This window comes from Zonotrichia leucophrys, chromosome 11 (assembly GCF_028769735.1).
Source record: "Zonotrichia leucophrys gambelii isolate GWCS_2022_RI chromosome 11, RI_Zleu_2.0, whole genome shotgun sequence".
NCBI lineage: Eukaryota > Metazoa > Chordata > Aves > Passeriformes > Passerellidae > Zonotrichia > Zonotrichia leucophrys.
Genome location: NC_088181.1, coordinates 3,465,955 through 3,486,790, shown reverse-complemented (window position 1 = coordinate 3,486,790; position 20,836 = coordinate 3,465,955). Strand labels below are relative to the sequence as shown.

Here is a 20,836-nt window from a genome sequence, read left to right as displayed (position 1 = left end):
TGCTCCTGGGCATCTCTTGGAACAGGTAAAAGAGGAAGCAGGATCTTTTGTACCTAAGGACTTATTCAAAATGTGCTCCTTTTTTTGGATAAAGTGTATTCTCTCCTTGCTTTCAAGGATCAGGAAGATATTTACTTTATGAAAGGAGCATTTGAGGAAGTTATCCAGCACTGCACTCTGTACAACAGTGGTGGCATCTCTCTGTCACTCACACCCCAGCAAAAAGCCCTCTACCAGCAGGAGGAGAAGAGAATGGGCTCCTCAGGCCTTAGAGGTGAGTCCTTACTGCCCCTATCTGGCCTAAAACTTTACTGTTCTGTTGTGGTTGGGATGGGCAGAGGCTCAGTCCTCACAAATCACAGAATGGTTTGGGTTGAAGGACTTTAAAGTTCATCTCATCCCACCCCTGCCATGGCAGGGACACCTTCCACTGTCCCAGGGTGCTCCAAGCCCTGTCCAGCCTGGCCTGAGACATTCCAGGATCCAGGGGCAGCCACAGCTGCTCTGGGAACCCTGTGCCAGGGTCCCCTCACCCTCCCAGGGAAGAATTTATTCCTAATCTCCAATCTAAATCTCAAATTTCACCTTAAAGCCCTCAGTTCTTAGCATCACTTTCATGGTCTCTTCCCAATTCTTGTCAGAGTGCCAAGGGCCCTGTCTTAGGTCTGCTAGCTGGTCTGGTTTTTTGTGCTGGGTTTAAATTAGTGAGTTTGAAAGGAGCTGAAAACAAGCACTGGAAATTGAGTGTTTCTCTTCCATGGAGAGCTGTGATTGTCTGGGACACGCTCTGGGTGCTGCACTGCAGAGCTTTGTGCTGGGCTCAATCTAAGCACTGCTCTGCCAATTTTGATTTTGGAGAAGACAGCAACAAAAATCCACTTTGGAAGGAGTCCCAAACATGGATTTGGGAGCTGAGATTTCTGTTTGAAGCTTGGTTCAATGCTGTGCTGGGCCCAAATCTCTGGATCTCCTGATCCCAGCTGCCTGTCAGTGCACAGCCCACAGGAGCTTCATCCATGTGCCACCTCCTCCATCACCAGAACATCCCCCCAGAAACACCTCAGACTTCCACACAGGGACACAGACACCATTCCCAGCTCGTAAGGAGATGAGGACAAGCCTTGGCAGCTGCATCTGGAGGATGGTGGAGTTCATGCACAGATTCTCCCACCCTGTGTCCTGTGGTTAGGAGCTCCTGTGCAGCGCTTGATTTACAATATCCAAATTATCTGCCCTCGTGGCCATGGCAAATTACTGCTCTGAGGGGAAGTGATTAACTCAGGCAGCTGCTGCAGCTTTTGATTCCATCATCAAAGCAAGGCTGACATGGACCCCTGGCAAAATATCCTTGAGTGATTTAAGAATGATTGAGTGATAACGGGTGTGCACCAGAAACAGAGACAAAATGTTCAGAGCCTGGATGTTTACATGGTGGGAGTTTCACTGGTTTAACTGAATTTACATTTCACATTTTTAGGTTTTAAAAAAAGTGTAAGTTTTTGCAGGAATGCTATTGTTTAACTTAGGAGTTTAACAGTGTCTGGTTTAACATAACATTGCTCAGATTTAATCCATCTGCATTTAGGCAAGACGTGGTAGACAGCTTAAAATTACAAAGAAAGAAATCCTAAGAGAAACATGTCAAACAGAAATGCTCTCATTCAGAGAAACTATTATTTAGTGGACTGAATTTTTGTGTCTATACAAGATCTGATTGTAATGACTAAAGATCTGTTTTTAATGACTTTTTCTGCTGGGAAGGAGGCAATTTAATATCTTCTCTAAATATTCCTTTTAAAGCACGGAAATACATCATTAACAATTTCCTCTTGTCCTCTTTTTCTCCCCTCTGTTCCTAGTACTTGCTTTGGCTTCAGGTCCAGAACTTGGCAAACTAACATTCCTAGGTCTGGTGGGAATAATTGATCCCCCAAGGGCTGGGGTGAGAGAAGCTGTGCAAATCCTGTTTGAGTCTGGTGTGTCAGTGAAGATGATCACTGGAGATGCCCTGGAAACAGCTGTGGCTATAGGTACCAAACTTTGCTGCTCTCCTGGGCGTCTGTGGTATGTCTGTCACATCAGTCAAGTGTTTTATCCCTTAATAATCACCTTTGTCATTGTGTCTGTGTGCTCAGTAGAGGCTTTAAAGGTCACTGAATTTTTGCTTTTCCATTGAAACAAACATTAAATGGAGTATAGAGCAGCTACAAACTCTGGGCCAAATTCCAATAAATTAATTCCACTATTTTAGCACCAGAAATGGGAAAATCTCACTGTAAGCCTCCTAAAAGACACAGATAGCATTGCTAGGATTATAGAATCCACTAATATTTGGAGTGTGAGTATCTCTTTTCTTTTTTTCAGGACAGAATATTGGTCTGTGCAATGGGAAGCTGAAAGCCATGTCTGGGGAAGAGCTGGACCAACTGGCAGAGGCAGAGCTCTCCTCCACTGTCCAAAATGTAATGGCTTTGATTACATTTAGAAAAAGCTTATTTCCAATAGCTTCCATCTAATACGAGATTATATTTTGTCTTTGTTGTTTTTCAGGTTTCCATTTTCTTCAGAACAAGCCCAAAGCACAAACTAAAAATAATAAAGGTAATAAGAGCCTGTGAAATTCATTGTACACCTCACAAAAACAAGGGGGAGGGAGCCTCAGTTCTGTGGATGATCTGATCTTCCCCAGCAGCACCAGCTCAAACTGAAGGACTGTAAAACCCCAGCTAGAGCACTGGCACTGTTTCTCTGAAGGTATTAGCTGTGGAATTGGACTTGATGATCCTTGTGGGTCCTTTCCACCTCAGGATATTCTATGATTTTATGATTTAGTTAAAAGTCTGGGCCCTGGGCATACAAAAAAAAAAATACCTAGTGAGGCATTAGCAGCTCCAATCAGGAGAATGATTTCTGAGGGTTTTACTCCCCCCTTCAGCTTCTGATATTCTATGATTTTATAATTTTCCTTGCAAGTCTGGGCCCTGGGCATACAAAAAAAAATAGTGAGGTATTAGCAACTACATCAGGAGAATGATTTCTGAGGGTTTTACTCCCCTCTTCTAGATCCTGCTGGAGTTGTGAGATTCCCTATACTCCTGAAAAACCTAATTCTTGGTCTGAGCTTTGTCCGCAGTGCAGCGCTGAGTCCGTTTCACCCTCAGAGTCCAAGAGAGTTTCTGATCTTTCAATACAGAAAGAGCAAAGCAAACAGTGCAGGCTCTGAAATTGCCAGCATGGCTTGTTGCTGTCCTGTTTGAGAGCCTCTGAGCTGTCCCCTCCCACAGGCCTTGCAGAGGGCTGGTGCTGTGGTGTCCATGACAGGGGACGGGGTCAACGACGCCGTGGCCCTGAAATCGGCCGATATCGGGATCGCCATGGGACGGGCGGGCACGGACGTCAGCAAGGAGGCTGCCAACATGATCCTCGTGGATGATGACTTCTCAAAAGTCATGTAGGTTTGGAGATCTTCTTACTCTGCAGCTCTCTTGTGGCTGGCTGCTGCAGCAAGCCTGTGTGTTGTGTAAGGAGGGCTGGGGATGGAAGTGGAGAGCGCCAGGGTGGCTCTGACTCACCTTTAGTTGCACACATGGCAATGACTTTCCTTCCAAGTGGTGCTGACCAAGCCACCTTGCACCTGAAAGCCCTGGCTCCTCTAACTGGGATCTGAGAGCACCTAAAAGCCTGGGTAGATCAGAGATTTTTTGCTCATAATTTGGGCTCAGTGATCCTGGAAGTGTTTTCCAACCTTTATGATTCTGTAGATAACAGGGAATCTGAGAGCACCTGAAAGTCTGGGTAGATCAGAGATTTTTTGGTCATAATTTGGGTTCAGTGATCCTGGAAGTGTTTTCCAGCCTTTATGATTCTACCTCGTACTCTGCCTCATCCAGGAAGCTCAGAAGAAAAACGTAATTTGCAATGCTCTGTTGGTTCATAACAACAGAGTGGGCAGGGTGAGTATATAAATAGGTCCCAAGCCTGCTTTATGAACCAAAACCTGGCCACATGACCCAGGCTTTCAGATCTATGTGTTGATAAAGGAATTGTAAGTGAGAAGCTGCATTGACAGCCTCCTCCTCAGCTGGGCTCTGAACTTCCTCTGAAATAAGGGCTACAAAAGACAATTGTGGTTTTGAGTGTCACAGAGAGCTCAGTGTAAACAGTGTGAGTGCTCTTGACTTAATAAAATCCCCTCTCCCTTCCAGGAATGCAATAGAAGAAGGAAAGGGAATATTTTACAACATAAAGAATTTTGTCCGGTTCCAGCTGAGCACGTAAGTTCCTGTTCGCTTCAGCTCCTGTGAAAGCACCTCTGGGGTGAGGCCCTGCACAATAATGTTCTGTGCTTGCAGGAGTATTTCAGCTTTGAGCCTCATTACCCTGTCAACAGTGCTCAACCTTCCCAACCCACTCAATGCCATGCAGATCTTATGGATCAACATCATCATGGATGGGCCCCCAGCACAGAGGTATGGAAGAGTCCAATGAGCAAAATAATCTTGGGTTTAATATGCCTGAATTTGGCCTAGGAACACAAACTGTTGTGATTCCTCATCAATCGTTATCAGTGGTTCAATAAGCTGCACTTCTGTTCCCTCCTGGTCTTTCAAAAAGCACTTCACATTTACTTGAAGTTTTCTGTGTTTTCCAGGTTTATCCAGGTGGAATCACTTAACTATTCCCTTTTTTGACTAGCAATGGCCTGTTATCCTGAAAATACCACCAGGGAGTAGTGGGGATATGCCCCAAAATCACAAGACTTAGGAATCTCATCCAACTGTTAATTACAGCTACAGCTAAATACAATTACAGCTTCCACATTATGCTCAGTCTCACTCTGGGGTGGTCTGATGATTTTATTTTATTTTAGCAGCTCAATATGCAGAAAACACCTTTGGTATCAGTGTCATGGACAAATTTGGTCCTTATGTCACCTTGCTTGAATATTCACACTGTGTCCCAAAGAATTGCATCCTCCAGCTCCATCCTGGTTTCTCAGGATGAACATTTGGGGACCCTGCATTATTTAACACATCCCTCTGCTTCTCTTGGAGGCAGCTTGGGGGTTGAACCTGTTGACAGGGACACCATCAAGCAGCCCCCCAGGTGCATCACAGACACCATCCTCAGCAAATCCCTGATCCTGAAAATCTTCATGTCAGCAATCATCATCATCAGCGGAACCCTCTTTGTCTTCTGGAAGGAGGTGAGGGAAATCTGCCCTCGGATCTGGTTTCCATCAGGGTGGGTGGAGCACAAAGTGAGGGCAGTTTCTGAAGGACATGGGAAGGATTTTCTGGAATCCATCCCCTGGGGAAGGATCACTGTGGGCAGAGGGCTGAGAGCAGGGTCAGCTCCCAGCTCTGCTCCTGCCTCCCTCTATTACCTCTAATTTGGTCCTTCCAATCCAGAATGGGAAACCTATAACTTAATCAATACTTTAAGGGACTTTTCACCTCCAGCTTTCCATTTTCCCAGCAGAAAATGCCGAGTACAATAGATTGCTTTTGGTACTTTAAGTTTCAGTAATTGAATTTAGGATGTTCTTTACTCAAAGTCCACATCAGTTTAAGAATTTAAAGTATGGTTGATAAGATCATAAACTTTAAAATTAGCAGAGAGAACTGAATGCTACCTACAATAGCTAGAACTACATTTACTCTTTTGTTTTACTACCCTGTGATTTGACTGGGCTCATTAAAGGGAACATTTAATTCTTCTATTGAATTGGCATATTTTTGAAAGGTTAAACTAACCCCTGAATTTTTGTGTGCTTCCAGAATCCAAAAGGGGGCATAACTCCTCGAACCACAACGATGACTTTCACCTGTTTTGTGTTTTTTGACCTCTTCAATGCCCTGACATGTCGCTCTCAGGTGAGATGGCTCTGTCAGCAGTAATTTCTTGTCTTAAATCACAAACATAAACATTAGAATACCAGCACTTTGCATAGTAAGGGGTTTTTTTAATGTTATTTAAAGCAGTATGATTTTTATCAACTTTTTATACAGATAAATTATCCATCACAAGAGCAACTACACTTTCAACTATGTAACTCTAAGTTAATGTTTATGTAACTTAAAAAGTAATGGAAATTAAATGTAAAGAAACAGGGTGTCATTTAGCTCCAACAGTGATTGGGAAAAGCTACTTTTAATTTTTTTTTTCTTTTCTAGACAAAGTTGATATTTGAAATCGGCTTTTTCCGAAACCGCATGTTCTTGTATTCCGTGCTTGGCTCATTTTTGGGACAGCTGGCAGTTATCTACATCCCTCCACTACAAAAGATCTTCCAGACAGAGAATTTAGGAGTGGTAGGTAAGTTGCAGAATAAATAATGGCTTGTTTTTGGGTTTTTTTTTTGCCTTAAAGTGACTTTAGAAAACAGATGCCATTCCCAGTTTGCTCTGTTAGCTCCCAACACCTCACTGGTAGGGGAGATCAACCAACAGCTCCAATCTCTGTGTATTTACAGAGAGCTGTACCCAAATAGCACAAGTAGTTCATATTATCCTAGCTTAGATTCTGAATATTGATTTACTGCACATAAATGCAAGTAAATGGAGACATGCCAAGATTTTCCAGCTCTGTATGATGATATTTCTCAGATCGTTATGCAGACACTCCCTTTGTAAAGAGCTGGGTTAAACTTCAGTTTCCCAGCTGCAATGGAAGAGAGATTTTCATTTCAGTCATCAGATTGCACCCTACCTCACCGTGTTCCATCTACATTGTGCTGTGTCATGAGCAGGGGGCAGGAATCCCAAGTGATTCCTGTGTCCACCCTCCAAGGGGGCCATCCCAGCTGTGGGTGGCCCTTGTGCTGCAGTGCTGTCCCTAACTCAGCTGGCAAGGGCACAGGAGGGCACACAGGGCTGCAGGGAAGCCCTGGGCTGGGATTCCTGCCCAGCTGAGCTCCCCTCACTCCCTCCTCTCCCAGACCTGCTGTTCCTCACCGGCCTGGCTTCCTCAGTGTTCGTGGTGTCCGAGCTCATCAAACTCTGTGAAAAGCGCTGCTGCCCCCCAAAGCACACCAGGGGATGTCACAACTGAGACTGCTCTGAAATACACCTGGAACACAGCTGTGACCATCCCAATCCACCTCTGCTGCCCCCCAAAGCACACCAGGGATGTCACAACTGACTGAGACTGCTCTGAAATGCACCTGGAACACAGCTGTGACCATCCCAATCCACCTCTGCTGCCCCCCAAAGCACACCAGGGATGTCACAACTGAGACTGCTCTGAAATGCACGTGGAACACAGCTGTGACCATCCCAATCCACCTCTGCTGCCCCCCAAAGCACACCAGGGGATGTCACAACTGACTGAGACTGCTCTGAAATACACCTGGAACACAGCTGTGACCATCCCAATCCATGGATTTGTGACCCACACATCCTTCCTGAAGGTACTCAAGTGCAGCTGTACCAACAGTTCTTACACCACAGACTCTTCCACGCCCTCCACGTGAGCTGCCTGCAGAAACCTCCAGAGTGGCTCCTTTTTTAAACCAAGAGCAGGTATATTTTTATAACACTGATGTCTACTCCAGAAGGCTGAGCTAGTCCCAGACAAAAGAAGAGTTTCACACTTGTACAGAAAATCTATTGTGCATAAACTGAAATTTTATTTATTTAAATCAAAATCATTTTTATTAATAAAATCTACATTTTAAAATGTTACTGACAAGCATCTGAGTGAGACTCGTGATTTAGACACATCCTTTAATGTTTCACTAGAAGAGTGGAAAAGACCTGCCTTGGAGCATTTCTTTTCCTTCCATCTGTAGTGTTTGTGGATTCCCAGATTTCCAGCCTTGACTCCAAGGGAAGTGTGGAGCAGGGAGCTGAAGTGCCAACCCCCAGCTGTCAGGTTTTGTACCTGTGTGCCTGACAGGACAAGAAGGGAAGGCTGATCAGACCCAGTGCTCAGCAGAGGATGGATTTCATGGGAAAGGGACTCACTTCCAAAGAGCCTGAGAATAAAGATGAGTCAGGAACAGAGCAGGGATGTTGGGCTTTGCAGCTGGGCCAAAACTGCACAGAAGGGACTGAGCTGTTCAGATCACAGCTAAGCCCACTGCTGACAAAAGCTCTCTGGACATTTTTAGGTGCATGAACATAAAGCCCAGATTTCTTAATGATTAAGTTCAGGTTAAAATAAATATTGAGTCTTTCCTAAGCTCGTCTTTTACATTTAAAGAACAGTTTGGAATAATCCCATCTGCTGGTTGGATCAGTGGTGTCCTAGTAAATAATCCTTCACTGAGACATTTGCTAAAGTGCCAGTGTCAGTTTTCTTCTTGCCCCAGCTTAACACCCTCAAAGTGAAGAGGAAGAGTCTCAGACACAAACTTGTCAAAAAACTACAATTTCAGAGGTCACAATGCTATGCTGATAGTCACAGGATGAAGTTCAAACAGGATAATATTTTGGGTTCATAATCTAGAAAGAAATAGCTTTACTAATACTCATTAAAAATCAAAGAAAACCTGGCCACTGAAATATTTTTGGTGGAGAGTAGTTTTGTACAAATCAGGTTTTTTATACCCTTGCAGATGGTTTCAGTTCTCAAAAACAAGCTTCTGCCTTGTAATGGAAGGAGAATGAAGTCTAGCTGTTTATTTTATGTTTAACTGCAGAAATTCAACTCTCTCATCCTGTGTGCCATCTACACGGGAGTGTTTAATGGGCTTAGTCAGTGCTAAGTGAAAAAAACCTCTGAGACTCCTGGTGGGAGTTTGAGAATGTTCAAACAAAAGCTGCTACTACAACACTTAAAGCATCATGTACTTACTACTCCTTACACTGTCAAATTTAATATTATTTATATATAGAGAGAGAAGAAAACTATACAAAAGTATCAGTGCAATTGTTCTGATGGTTATTTTTTTCTGTGTGTTACAAACTTGGGAGATTATCTGGTTTCCCTAAGCAAGTATAGCATAAAAGGACATTCTCCCAGCACTCTCTGTACTGCAACAAACAGCATGGAAATGCCCCAAGCATTAGTTCAGGTACTCCACAAAACACACAGCTGAGCCCTAGGATACCTGGCTGGAGTGATTTGTTCATGCTCTCCTTTCAAAACTAAATTCATGTTGTTTATTGTTATTTTTACAAATGAGATCTGTGTTAAGGCACAAGTGCAGATTGTTCAGAATATTCAAATCTGGCTCCCTATGAAAAACAACAGGTGGGGGGAAATCTCATACAAGAAAACACCAAGGGAAAGAACTTTAAGGAAGGCCACATGAGCAGAAATTATAGAATAATATTGTTTTTCTCTAAGCTGCAAAGAAGACAAATTCATGCCAGGACAAAGGGGACTGGACACAATCCTTTTCCTCAGGAGGAGAAAAACTGACAGTCAGAGACACTGATAACCAAACACTTGTTGCTGAGTTAGAAATTGCAGCCCCTGCTAAAAATCAGGGTTATTTTTGACAAGTTAATTACACATAGTAAATCAGCAAGGTCAAACTAATAATTACTGAGAGATGGGAACTAATTCAAGTAGAAAAAGTCCTGAGTATAAGAGACCTGACAAAACTGGTGCTGACTGGTGAAGAGTCACAAAACACAGCACAAACCCCAACAACTGCATTTCATATTGTGGGGATCCTTTTCCATAATAATGATTTATTATGTGGAAATAAAGTGTACAGCAATCATCTTTAAACATTTTACAGACATAACCCTGATTTCTATTTCTTTCATAAGGTATCTGCAGATTCTATTCTCAACTAACTATGGCTGCTTCTTACTCAACTTTTTGTACAGCCTGATATTTTACTCCAGTCTCATGAGGCCACTGAAGAATTTACCTTCTCTAGAGAATTCTGCTGGAGGTATTTTTAGGATAAATATGGCTCCAATAATTCTGGTCTGAGTTTACAAAGCAACAGACAAGTTTCTGCAGAAACAGATGAAGAGAAATGCACTAGTAGTGTTGTTGTGTAACATCCTACAGCTCACATGGAATCACCTGCTGAAAATCTGACTTAGAAAGCTTGAAATTTAATGCTTTAACTGAAGCAATGCAGATTTATAGCACCCTTCATATGGCATCATGTGGGCTATTCTATGTTCAGCACTGTAAGACATTGTTACAGTTTGTAAGCTTTGCTGACTACTTCCATTGCATGCAAATAAATATGTGCAGTTGAGGTATAAGAGCTTTAATCAGTGCCTGGAACAGGTTTTATAAATATATAACTATGTACATATCAATCCTCCAGGACAGAAAGCCACACTGTCAATAACTTCTGCTGCTTTTAATTCAGTGTGCAGACATGATCTATGGGGAATGAAAGCAGATTCATATTCAGCTGGAGCTCAGCCATGCCTAATGATTATGTCCCCAGGTAATTCTTCTGTCCTCCCCAAACAAAACCCTGCAGGCAGATTAGTGCTTTACACCTAAATATTACACAAGTACAAGGCTTCAGCTTTGTCCCAGACAATTTGGTACATTCAAGGAGGGGAAAAAAAGGGAATATCTTGTCAAGGAACATCACCAGCACTTGAAGAAAACAAAAGTGAAGTTTTTACATGTTACTGTGGCTCCTTTAGTTCTCATCATCATCACCTTCCTCCTCTTCCATGGGCTCCCGCAGGCCCTCGCTCTGACGGCTTTTCCCAGCCATTTCCAGCAAGGCCTGAGCCTGAGGATCCACATCCAGGATACTCTTCTTACCTTTCTTCTTCAAAACAAAACAAAATACAATTTAAAGGGTCAGTATCAGACTACAGGGAAGGGATGTGGTTTGCATGCTTGGCACAATGCAGAAGATGTGTTTCCAATTTCAAAATTCACAAATACATCAAATGATTTTTACTGCTGCAGCTACATAAAGCAGCCATAAACTTTTCCCAAGATGACAGGGAGATATTTCAAGTTTATTCAGGTTACAAGCCATCCAGGACATCCTGGTCAACCCCACCTCAGTCTGAAGTGCTGATGTGAGGTTTCTAAAGAGATCCAGTTACAATTCAACATTTTCTGTTTGCTCTGTTTCTACTTAGAGCTACGTGTCCAGTGGAGTCAGGGTGCATGAATTTAGTTTGAAAAGAAGTAAAAATTAAAAAGAAATAAATTTTAAAACCCCACCAAACTGTACAGACCAGACAGTTTAATAAGAGAATAAATTGTAGGGATAGAGGAAACCTACTCGTTCCCAAAAATAAACCATGTGCAAAAGGACTGGCATAAATCTATTCACACAAATTTATGGTAAAACAACAGTAAATTTAAAGTTACTGATAAAGAAAGCTTTTGAATCTCTTCTTGAACTACAGATTAGACTTTACTTGAGAGTTTCCAGTGCTTTTAGAAACTCTAGGTTTTAATGAGCCCCTCCAAGGAGGTTCCTCCCAGAGACGCTTCCTCAATATCAAAAAGGCCTTTTGAAATTCAAAGCACTGCTAATTCTGACTCTATCACCTCATGACTCCTGATATTCTTTCTCATGGCAACCTCAGTAATTCCACTACAGTTCTGCTCTTTGGTGCTACAAAACACAAGGCACCACAGGGCCAGGTAAAGAAAATATTCACTACAATGGAGAGACAGTGTTTAAACAGAAAACTGCAACCGTGAACTTTGCATTCACACCTTCTGTTCCAACCAGGACACAATTTCACAGGTTCAATTCACAATTTCACCTACCCCTGCACTCTCAGGGGCATCTCCCACTGCCCAAACTTCCATGGCATCCAGGGTAAAATCCTCTTTGGCTGACAGCTGGGGGCTGTTGTAGGTGGTGCAGCGAGGTTTGGCTTTGCTGTGGCCCTTCCCATAGTCACTGTCTATCCAGAGCCCAAAGTAGCCGTGCTGCCCACCCATACCCTGTGGAGAAAACCAGCACATTAAACACATCCTGCACAGGGAAAACAGATGGGAAAGTCAGGAAACCTGAGAGTAAGCTGCTGTGGTCACTATTTATGCCACACTTCTGTGGGTAGGTGCAAAAAGGGGATATCCACATCTACTATTCCTGAATACTACTGAAAATTTACCTGAGTGATATTGCCCTACCTCTGTGCTTCACAGAATACAAATATCTGTCACTTGTGCCAGAAATTAAACTCCTGGCTTTTGTTTATTGACTATTAACAGTTCCATTTCAAACAGTGCTCAGGTTTGTTACCTCCTTTCCATTTAGGAAAGTATCTAGAGAAACCAAATAATCAAATAATCGAATAATGTAATTTGATGTTGTTCACTTCTTCTAGAGCAAATTAATTCCAGCCTGCTGCAATTCCCAAAGTTATGGGCACATAATGCTCCAAAACTGTAAAGTATTTCCAGGACAGGTGGTGTGCTGTAGCTCTGCAGAAACTCCTCTGCATCTGGAGAGCTCATTTGTGAATCTGAGCAGGAGCAGCTCCTGCCACTGTCATCACACAGCAGCAGCAGCTACTTGCAATGTCTGCACTCTCATCCTGCTGGGATTTCTCCTCCATAATTCCAAAAGCAGTTGCTGTGGCAGGGAGAGCAGCCAGTGGAAGAATCCTCAGTTACACAGATTACTGTTTTGTGCTGCTTCAGGCAAGCAAACTTCCTCAGAGAATAACAAGTGAAATAAATCTGCTCTCAGAACGAAAAAAAAACCCACAAAACACTTCCAAACACCACCACAAATCCAATTTCCAAATCATCATTTCTGAATACTTACAAGTCCATTTGGCATAGTCTGTTGGCCATGGTTTAAATACATGTAGTGGTCATTGTAGCCTGTGTATGTGTACACAGCCAGAGTGGGGGAAACAGAAAACAGAAAGCATCTGTTGTCACCTGCAAACAGAGAAGCACCTCAGGTCAGACAAGAGGTCAAGAAATAACAAATAAATTAGAAAAAATAATTTAAGCTGAATAATTCAAAGACAGCAGCTGCCATCTCAGAAAGCCAGTAGATTCCCCATCAAAATTTATATGTATTTTTTATTCTCAGTGAACTCTGTGCAGTCACAAAAATCAATGCAATTACAGGCTGTGATCAAGGGCAGAGTCAGAGGCAGCACTAGGACATTATGTCACTGTGTCACCTACCCCAGACTGCATTATATCACCTTACACTGGCCAGCTGACAGATCTGTACAAACTGAATGCAGACATCCCCAGTTCTGACTACATTGCTGGATAAATCAGTTCAGTCAATGATTTAAAGCAATTTTCACCATGCCCAGTTCAGGATTCAGAGGCACCTGTGGTGTGCTTGCCCTGTAGGCTTTGTATGTTTCCTTATCAGGAAAAAATACAAGGAAATGGATGTGTAATCAGAGTAAAATAATATCATACCAACTGTCTGAAGTGGTAATTTTCAAATGCTCATTTAAGATATGAATTAACTTTCTAATGTAGACAGAGTGAGGATTCCTAGTAACACCAAATACCCATAGCCCGTGGTTTTTTCTTCACAAATCCATCACAAACACTCTTTCCAAAGAGTTCCTCAAAAACCCCCTCTTCTCCCTCAAAGTTTTAAGGGAACAAGAAGTTTAGCTTGCCCAAAGAATCCTCTGGCTTCTGGATTTTACAAGAGGAACAGAGACACAATGACAAGAGGAGGCTCAGGTGTTCCTGATGGAGGACTGCCATCCTGTGGTCATATTATTTAGACACTAATTCATCATCTGTGCTCTACTTCATTCATTTTTATTTAATTTTCAACCTAAGCAGCTACAGGGCTTGATAGATTTCCCTGAAAACTTCTTCTGTGGTCAGTAAGTCCTGCAATTTCAAAAGCCTTATCAAATAAAAAACTATAAATATTAATCAGCAATATGCTTGACTGCCATGCTAAGAATAACTGCATGTGTTTTATATTCTTTTATATTCTTTATATTGAAAATTAGTGTTATTTTGGAAGTGTAAGGAACACTCTGTGTCATTAAAGGGACAGTATCCATCAAGGGAACAGGATTCTTGTGCCTGTACAAAAAACAGGGAATTTACCAGAAACACTAAAGAAAGAAAAGTTGAGTTTTACCTTGAAACTGTGGCTTCACCTCCCAGGAGTGAGATGCAAAGCCACCAAAGATGAAACCATCCAAGTCCCTTATGATCACTATGCAAGGACCTTTGTTCACTATGTGTGCACACAGCTGGGAGAAGCTCTCCCCGTGGAGCCTGGAGGAAAATAAAAGCTGCCACTTGTGCTGCATCTCTGCAGGCAGGTGGGAGTTGATGTAGATGATGGCTGGGATGTCAAAGAGACTGACAACTCCCCTTCCTTTGATGCCTTTGCAGTGAGGAACCAGGTGGAGGATGTCGTTGGTTTGGTCTGGGAGGGAATGCAGGACGTGCAGGCCCTGCCTGATGACAACACTGAGGAAAACTGAGATCTGGGGCACTCTGTACACCCAGTCCTCAATGACACTCTGGTCAAAACTTGTCTCCAGCAGCTGAGAACCCACGGGTTTTGTCCCATCTGAAGAATAAGACACACAGGGAGAGGAGTAAGTCTCCCTGTCTGGAAAATAATCAGGTGATTTGTAAGTGTGAACATAATTTTAATGGACAGAAAACCACTAATGAAAGGAGCCAGGAACAGTAAAGTGTCAACTACATTAAATGCAACCATAGAACTGAGAAACCTTTACCTGTGGCATTCTTTGGTTGGGCTGTCATGATTTAGAAACACAAACTTTGAGCTACAACTCAGGAAGTGTTCTTTACAAGACAGCAAAATCTGTTATTACAACAGTGCAAAAACAGACCTATGCTTTATAAAAGGACATAGCCAAAAATACATGATAAATTTTATTTAAATAAATATTATTTAGATGCCCATTCCTATCACCTACAAGTCAGCTATTTGTGAAATACACGTGTTCCATGACAAACTAGGACTTCAGATCAAATCTCACCTGAATTTAGGGGAGAAAGATGGTAAGGTTAAATAAATAAAACTTCAATGTCATTTTCTAAGCACTAGGTTTGAAATTTTGGTCTCACCCTTAAAATTCAAAGTTGTGACCTAAAGAGAAAAATTCTCATGAGATCACTGATTACACAAGCTCTGGCATAAGCTGAATCAGGGCTGCTTACCTGGAAGCTTCAATTCTGAGAGCAGCTCAGAAGCCAAAGCTTTGACTCCACTTGAAGAATCCCTTGTATTCTCCAAACTCCAACCCTTCAGCTCCTTCCTGTAGCTCAGTACATGGACTACAGATGTGATCAGATCCTCTGTGAACTTAAAAGATTAAAACATCCCCATTTTGGTATTTAAGTGGAATTTCCAAGGGCTTCAAAGGACTGTCTGAAGATAAAGTCAAGCAGTAGTGATGCTGTAATCCCAAAGGCAGAAACATCTCTTGCCATGACAAGTCAGGAACTACAGAAATGCTATTTCAGTGCCATAGGCCTTGAAAAGGATCCTTTTTCAAATTGTTTCATACATGTTACTTCACAAAGCACCTCCATAAAATAGAGAATGAAAGAGGGAGGGGAAGGTCAAGTTTAGCAGTGTAGGAGCTGCTAGTGAATTACTGTTCTGTGATATCTCAAATGTTACATAGTTGATCGTGCAACTAAAGCTCTAGAAAGCATTTTACAAAGTTCCCAGAAGCACCAGCCACCCCACAGCCCTGCTCTCTCACTGTCCCCCCAACACCCATTTAACTCCTTGTTTACCTCTTGGATTTGTTTGCCCTTCAGAGCCCCTCCCGTCTTGGCGATCATTCTCATTATGATGCTAATCTTCTCATCTGCATTCCCTTTTAGCAGGTTTGACATAAAAATTACAAACTGCTCCTTGGCAATCTGTTCACTGAGCCCGGCTGATTTGCCAGGCAGGTCAATGCTTTTCATCCCATTGTACAACCGAGCAGTCATTGCCTCTGGCAGGGGCTCCCGGGTGTGTGCCTGCAGTGACAGAAACAGCAAAGAGCACGTTTCACAAACGAGGAATACCTGGTGTGTTCCAGTTCATCTGTGCTGACAGACAGTAGGTAGCATCAGTGATAAAATTTTGTCAAAGAAGTGCTTTGCCAAGAGAAAAACTAAAAATCGCTATTTTTATAGTGATTTTTTTAGGGATTTAGGTTGATACTGTTTTCTAGAAACACCATGGGCCTCAGAAAAGTCAACACTGTAAAGTCTTAATAGGATATCAACAAAGAGTTTCTAGGTGATAACTCTGGTGCAAAGGTTTACAGCTCTGCCAGTAAAACATTGAAAATTGTGTTTTAATTCTGCTTTCGATAGTGCAGCTCACTTAAAAGCACAGTGGAGTGTTTTCCATATCTCAGTTTTGGCCTCAAGGCAGTGTTTAACCCCACATACACGTGTAAAAACAATCCTGGAAAATTTCTCCCTGCATAGCAACTAATTGAAGCACAGATCACCTGGCTTTTAAAAAGCATCCCTGGTGTTAAAGAGAGTCAAAATCATCACTTATTCATTTGCATTGCATGTTTGGCCCTTTGAATTGAAATCTAGCTGGAATATATCATCACTCATCACAGCTCTGTGGGAAAGATCTGACTCTGGATTCAGAGTGTTCAAGATAATTACAGAGTTTAAAAATAAATCACCTCGAGTACATGCACAGAGGAGGGGGTGATTACCCAGTGTCCTCACTGTGCACAGAGGTGTGCTGAGCACCTGGCTTGACTCTTCCACACTGGGTGTAGCTCAGTGGGGACTGTGCTGAAATCAGTGGAGCCCCATCATGCCTGAAAGCCCAACTATTGCTGATTCTGGCTCAACACCACTCCTGGGCAGCCACCTGGGCTGCTGCTGTTTGCTGTTTGTCCAGTTTTCGGCTGTTTGAAGGGCCTGGAAAGGCCCGGAGTGGCCTTGGGACAGCCCGCGTATCAAAGGACGAGAAGAGGCTTCAGTTCTTCTTTCGGTTTTTATGTTTATTAATTGTTTATCTAAAAGATTTTCTTTCAGCCCGACAGAGCTCTGCTCAGCAGCCAGCCATGGGCACACTGTCTGCCCTCCGGGCGGTCACCTATCTTTATACCCAAAGTTACGTGTACAATATTTATCATTTTTCCCCAATCCTTTTTATTTTTATTGTCCGGTGCACTTTCAGTAATGACCAATCCCAAAGTGCCACCATCACCAAAGAAGATGGAGGAGAAGAAGAAGAAGAAGAAGGACAGGACACGCCCCAATTCCTCCATCTTACTTCTCTAAACCCCCCTGTACAGAAATCCTAAACCCTGTGTCTCACTCTCTAATTAACCAATCCCTTCACCATTCACCCCGGTGAAACCCTCCTATCCTCATACAGGTGTCGTCTCCCGTGTAGGATCAAAGTCCAGCCACCAGACACTTCTGGAACATTCCAGGACTCCCGAGCCCCCCAAGGGTGGTCTCGGTGGCTTGGCATCTCAGTCCTGAGGTGCTGAGATCCCACAGCTGTTCATGGCTGTTGCTGGGCATGAGAGCTCCAACACCCTGAGCTCTGTGCTGCTGGCACTGACGTCAGTGTCACAGCTCCCATTGATTCCAGCAGCCACAGCATCACATCAGAGGGCTCCACAGCGAGGGAGGGATGCTCACAGGGGGTACAGCTGCCTTTGAGAGGCTTTCTGAAAATCCTCTATGAGCCTCGAGTGGGAGAGGCAGCAGGGAACACAACTAAAGCATTATACTCACGGTTTTTTACTTCACACTGCTGATTTACCTGCCTACTCCCTACCCAATCCCACCACTTCACTGAGCTGTTGCATTTTGCTTCTAGCTATTCCAAAGAGTGTGAAAAAAAAGAGCTGTGTAAAAAAGGAATCCTTAATAACCATCTAACTCACACCTCTGACAGCTTAGAACCCTTGTTTTAAAAAGGCTTCATGAAATTATCAAGAGGTTCCTGCTCCACCTGCTTCCCAAGCTATGCAGTGCAGCCTGTCCTGGTCCAGATGTTTGGGATCAGTGGTACCAGATTGTTGTTGGATCAAATCTGTCACAGCTCAGTCCAGGCATGAGCATTGTCACCTACAAGGCACAAATGCCATTGCCATTCTCCCTGCACCTACAGGAAGTCTTCCAAAAGATTTTAATTTAAGCTGGCAAACAAAAGGCAGGAAGGGAAAAGGCAAATGTTCATCAAAGATTACACTGATCTGGGGCAAAGCTAGAAAGAGAATTTCTGCCAGGTCCCAAACAAGGATGTTCAGATATCTCAAAAAATTACCTGAAAGACTTATTAATCTGAGTAAAAGCAAATAGTCAAAATATAGACCTGCTGTCTGCTTTTATCTTTGATTTTTGGCACCAAGAACAGTGGATGAACTAGTGCTGAAAAACCAAGCAGCAGAACAGCATTTCCAAACTTGGTGCTCCAAAAATTGGTGGCAGCTCAGAGCCAGCCAGGCTGCAGGAAGGCTGAGGCTGGTCTGTATGCACAGGCTTTGCTGAACACCTTAAAATAACCTGCTGCTTTCAATGAGCTTTAATTGGACTCCATTATCTGTATAATATACATCAAACTGCACTTTACCACCACATTCATTTGGCCACTTAGTTCCTGACTAGCTGAAGTTATTAAGGCTCCCAATGACTCATTTTTCTCTTTTCTTGATTAGAAAATGAATGCAAAGTTAATCAGAAGCATAATGCATGTTAATTAGCTAAAACAGGGAGCCACAGCTTAATCAAGTCAAATTGAATTCTCTGCTTTTAGTACAAGTGAAGAGATTAGAGAGAGTGATATGTCAAGGGAGACAGGCATAACCAAATAAAAATTGACTTTGTGACAGCTCCTCAAGACAATCTGTAAATGATCCCACACTACAGACTCCAGGGGTAAAAATATTCTTCCCATTTTTCAGGTCTCTGTGAAAATATTTCCATACAACCTAACTTACTTCAGAATTAGGAAAACTGCAAATGGACACAAAAGTGCAATTTAAGAGATAAATGCAAACCTGAAAGTCACTACTCTGGTTAAACTGCAAGAAAAAGTTAAATATCCATCCTGCCACAAAATATGAAAAATTGAGATGAGCAATCCTTAAAAAATACCACATCTTTATATTTTATTTCTGGAATTCTGTTCAATGCACTACATCCCAGATGTATGATGAATAACAGACTGTCCTACCTGTAGTGCTGCCAGAGTCACAGTTTTCTTTGCAGCTTTGGAATTTTTTGCTCCAGATGAGCCACTGGATCCTGATAAGGTGTCAAACAGTCCATCAATGTCAGCCTGCTCCTCTGGAAGAAATCTGGAAAGGTGATTCTGATAGGCATTGCTTTCAGCATTCCCCATCTTTTCAACCTGACGCAAAGAGAAAAAAAATCAAAAGAAACATTAAACACAGAAAGGTATCACAAGGGCCATGAAAGACACATCAAACAGACTGACATACCAGTGCAAGCTTTACAAGAAGAGCAAATTGGCAGCCGTACAGGAAATTATTAAAACTACTGTATTCACCAAGGCTTAATGAACCTGGAGAACATCTGTGAACAGTAACTGTGCTTTAAAAGCTGACAGTCTGACAGCTCTTGGATAAAACCACCCTGGCCACCAATGCCAACCTCAGTCAAGTCTCTCTCAAATGGAAAAACCAATATGATCTAATGGTAAAATTAGTTTACACAAAAGTGACCGTGAGTTTGACAGCTGGATTACATCCCTAACCTGAAGGGAAAAGCCTGATAATGGATTTGTTATGACAAATTATGTTGCATCTTTCTGGTGCATTAATGGACTGAACCTAAGTTTGCCAATATAATGTGGTACTAAAACACCATCACTGCAAAGTCTCTGAAAATCACTTAAGAGTGGGTTTTTTCATGGACACACTATAGAAATAATTAGAAACAAAGGAACAAAAACAGTTAGGAACACAACTCAAGACCCATTAAAAACACACCGATTTTTATGAAACCAATAAATCAATCATTGGGAGTTGGTACCCACAGAATTAAAGCTGGCAGTGAGGGGTTGGTTTGGGGTTTCTTTGTTTGTTTTATACTTTTAGTGGTACAACTATTTCTCTCAATGTCCCAGGAATCACCTGCATTACAGATTGATTTTTAGTGTTGTCTGGCCATGTGCTTTGCCCTTCTCTTTGGAGCAGCACAGCACAGACCTAACAGTGCCCGAAACCCCAAACTCCACCACGACCACAGTGACAGCCACCACTGCCAACGGCCTTCCCCCATTTGGGGAAGGCACGGGCCTGGGGTGGCAATATAAAAAATATCAGATATGGAACAAAACCATCATTTTGCAGGGTGTTTTTCTGTAAATTCCATATCCTTCCTGACACTTCTCTTTTGTAGACAAGCCCATCACACAGTCCTTTCTGAAGGACGCACTGCTGAGCCCAATGCAGTATTTCTGTCGTTAACTTTGTTTACCGTAGACAAGAGGCCGGGCTGTGGCTGCTTCACCTTCAGGCCTAAAGCCTTGTTTGCCTGAGGAAGGCGCCGATCGTGGGGTAAACACCGAGGGCTGAATGGAAACCACTATAACCTAAAAAACAGACCGTGGACATATCGTTAATTTAAGCAGCGAAAAGGGGGCTCTGAAGGGTTTATTCCCGGTGTGCCCAGCTTAGCTCAGCACTGCCCATCCTCCGCAGCCGGTGGCAGCAGCTCCCGCCCCATGCCGGTGACGAGGTTGGGGCTGGGCCGAGTCCACCACCCGCCCCTCGCTTACCGGCAGGGCCCCGGGCTGTGACACCGGCCCGAGCCCGGCTCTCGACAGCCCCCGATCGCCCCCGGGCTGTGACACCGGCCCGGCCCTCGATAGTCCCCGATGGGCCCCGCGCTGTGACACCGGCCCGGGCCCGGCCGGCGCCATCCGGCACCTCCGCCCGCACGGCCGGGGCGGAGCGCGGGGCCGGCCCTCGGCCACGGGGAG

The 20,836-nt window shown here is 43.2% G+C and overlaps 2 protein-coding genes across 5 annotated transcripts in view; one reads left to right on the top strand and one right to left on the bottom strand.

Annotated features, from left to right (window-relative positions):
- ATP2C2 (ATPase secretory pathway Ca2+ transporting 2) overlaps positions 1-7,622 on the top strand; it is a 27,192-nt gene extending 19,570 nt beyond the window's left edge. For both annotated transcript variants that reach the window (XM_064723017.1, XM_064723018.1), the window contains 11 exons: positions 118-274; positions 1,860-2,030; positions 2,365-2,462; positions 2,551-2,601; positions 3,285-3,451; positions 4,206-4,274; positions 4,353-4,469; positions 5,059-5,206; positions 5,781-5,876; positions 6,177-6,318; positions 6,941-7,622. In XM_064723017.1, the coding sequence (XP_064579087.1) occupies positions 118-274; positions 1,860-2,030; positions 2,365-2,462; positions 2,551-2,601; positions 3,285-3,451; positions 4,206-4,274; positions 4,353-4,469; positions 5,059-5,206; positions 5,781-5,876; positions 6,177-6,318; positions 6,941-7,053 (1,329 nt within the window). In that variant the 3' untranslated portion in view covers positions 7,054-7,622. The remainder of the gene's footprint in view (positions 1-117; positions 275-1,859; positions 2,031-2,364; positions 2,463-2,550; positions 2,602-3,284; positions 3,452-4,205; positions 4,275-4,352; positions 4,470-5,058; positions 5,207-5,780; positions 5,877-6,176; positions 6,319-6,940) is intronic.
- On the bottom strand, positions 7,609-20,836 carry MEAK7 (MTOR associated protein, eak-7 homolog). Of its 3 annotated transcripts, XM_064723020.1 has the most exons (10): positions 20,633-20,835; positions 20,332-20,446; positions 19,064-19,240; positions 15,643-15,873; positions 15,058-15,202; positions 13,997-14,437; positions 12,683-12,801; positions 11,674-11,853; positions 10,557-10,708; positions 7,609-7,892 (listed from the first exon to the last, which is right to left on the bottom strand). In XM_064723020.1, the coding sequence occupies exons 3-9, from the start codon at positions 19,229-19,231 to the stop codon at positions 10,574-10,576; spliced, it is 1,419 nt and encodes a 472-aa protein (XP_064579090.1). In that variant the 5' UTR covers positions 19,232-19,240; positions 20,332-20,446; positions 20,633-20,835; the 3' UTR covers positions 7,609-7,892; positions 10,557-10,573. The 3 variants fall into 3 exon arrangements, with proteins under 3 accessions (XP_064579090.1, XP_064579091.1, XP_064579089.1); XM_064723021.1 differs by having other exon boundaries at positions 7,609-10,705; positions 20,633-20,836; XM_064723019.1 differs by having other exon boundaries at positions 7,609-10,708.

What these genes read in the sequence shown, in the direction of transcription:
- MEAK7 (XM_064723019.1), bottom strand. Translation starts at nt 19,231, where the DNA reads ATGGGGAATGCTGAAAGCAATGCCTATCAGAATCACCTTTCCAGATTT. An exon ending in TGACTCTGGCAGCACTACAG is followed by an intron (nt 15,874 to 19,063) that starts GTAGGACAGTCT and finishes CTGTCACTGCAG; the next exon opens with GCACACACCCGGGAGCCCCT. An exon ending in CTCAGAATTGAAGCTTCCAG is followed by an intron (nt 14,438 to 15,057) that starts GTAAGCAGCCCT and finishes CTTATTCTTCAG; the next exon opens with ATGGGACAAAACCCGTGGGT.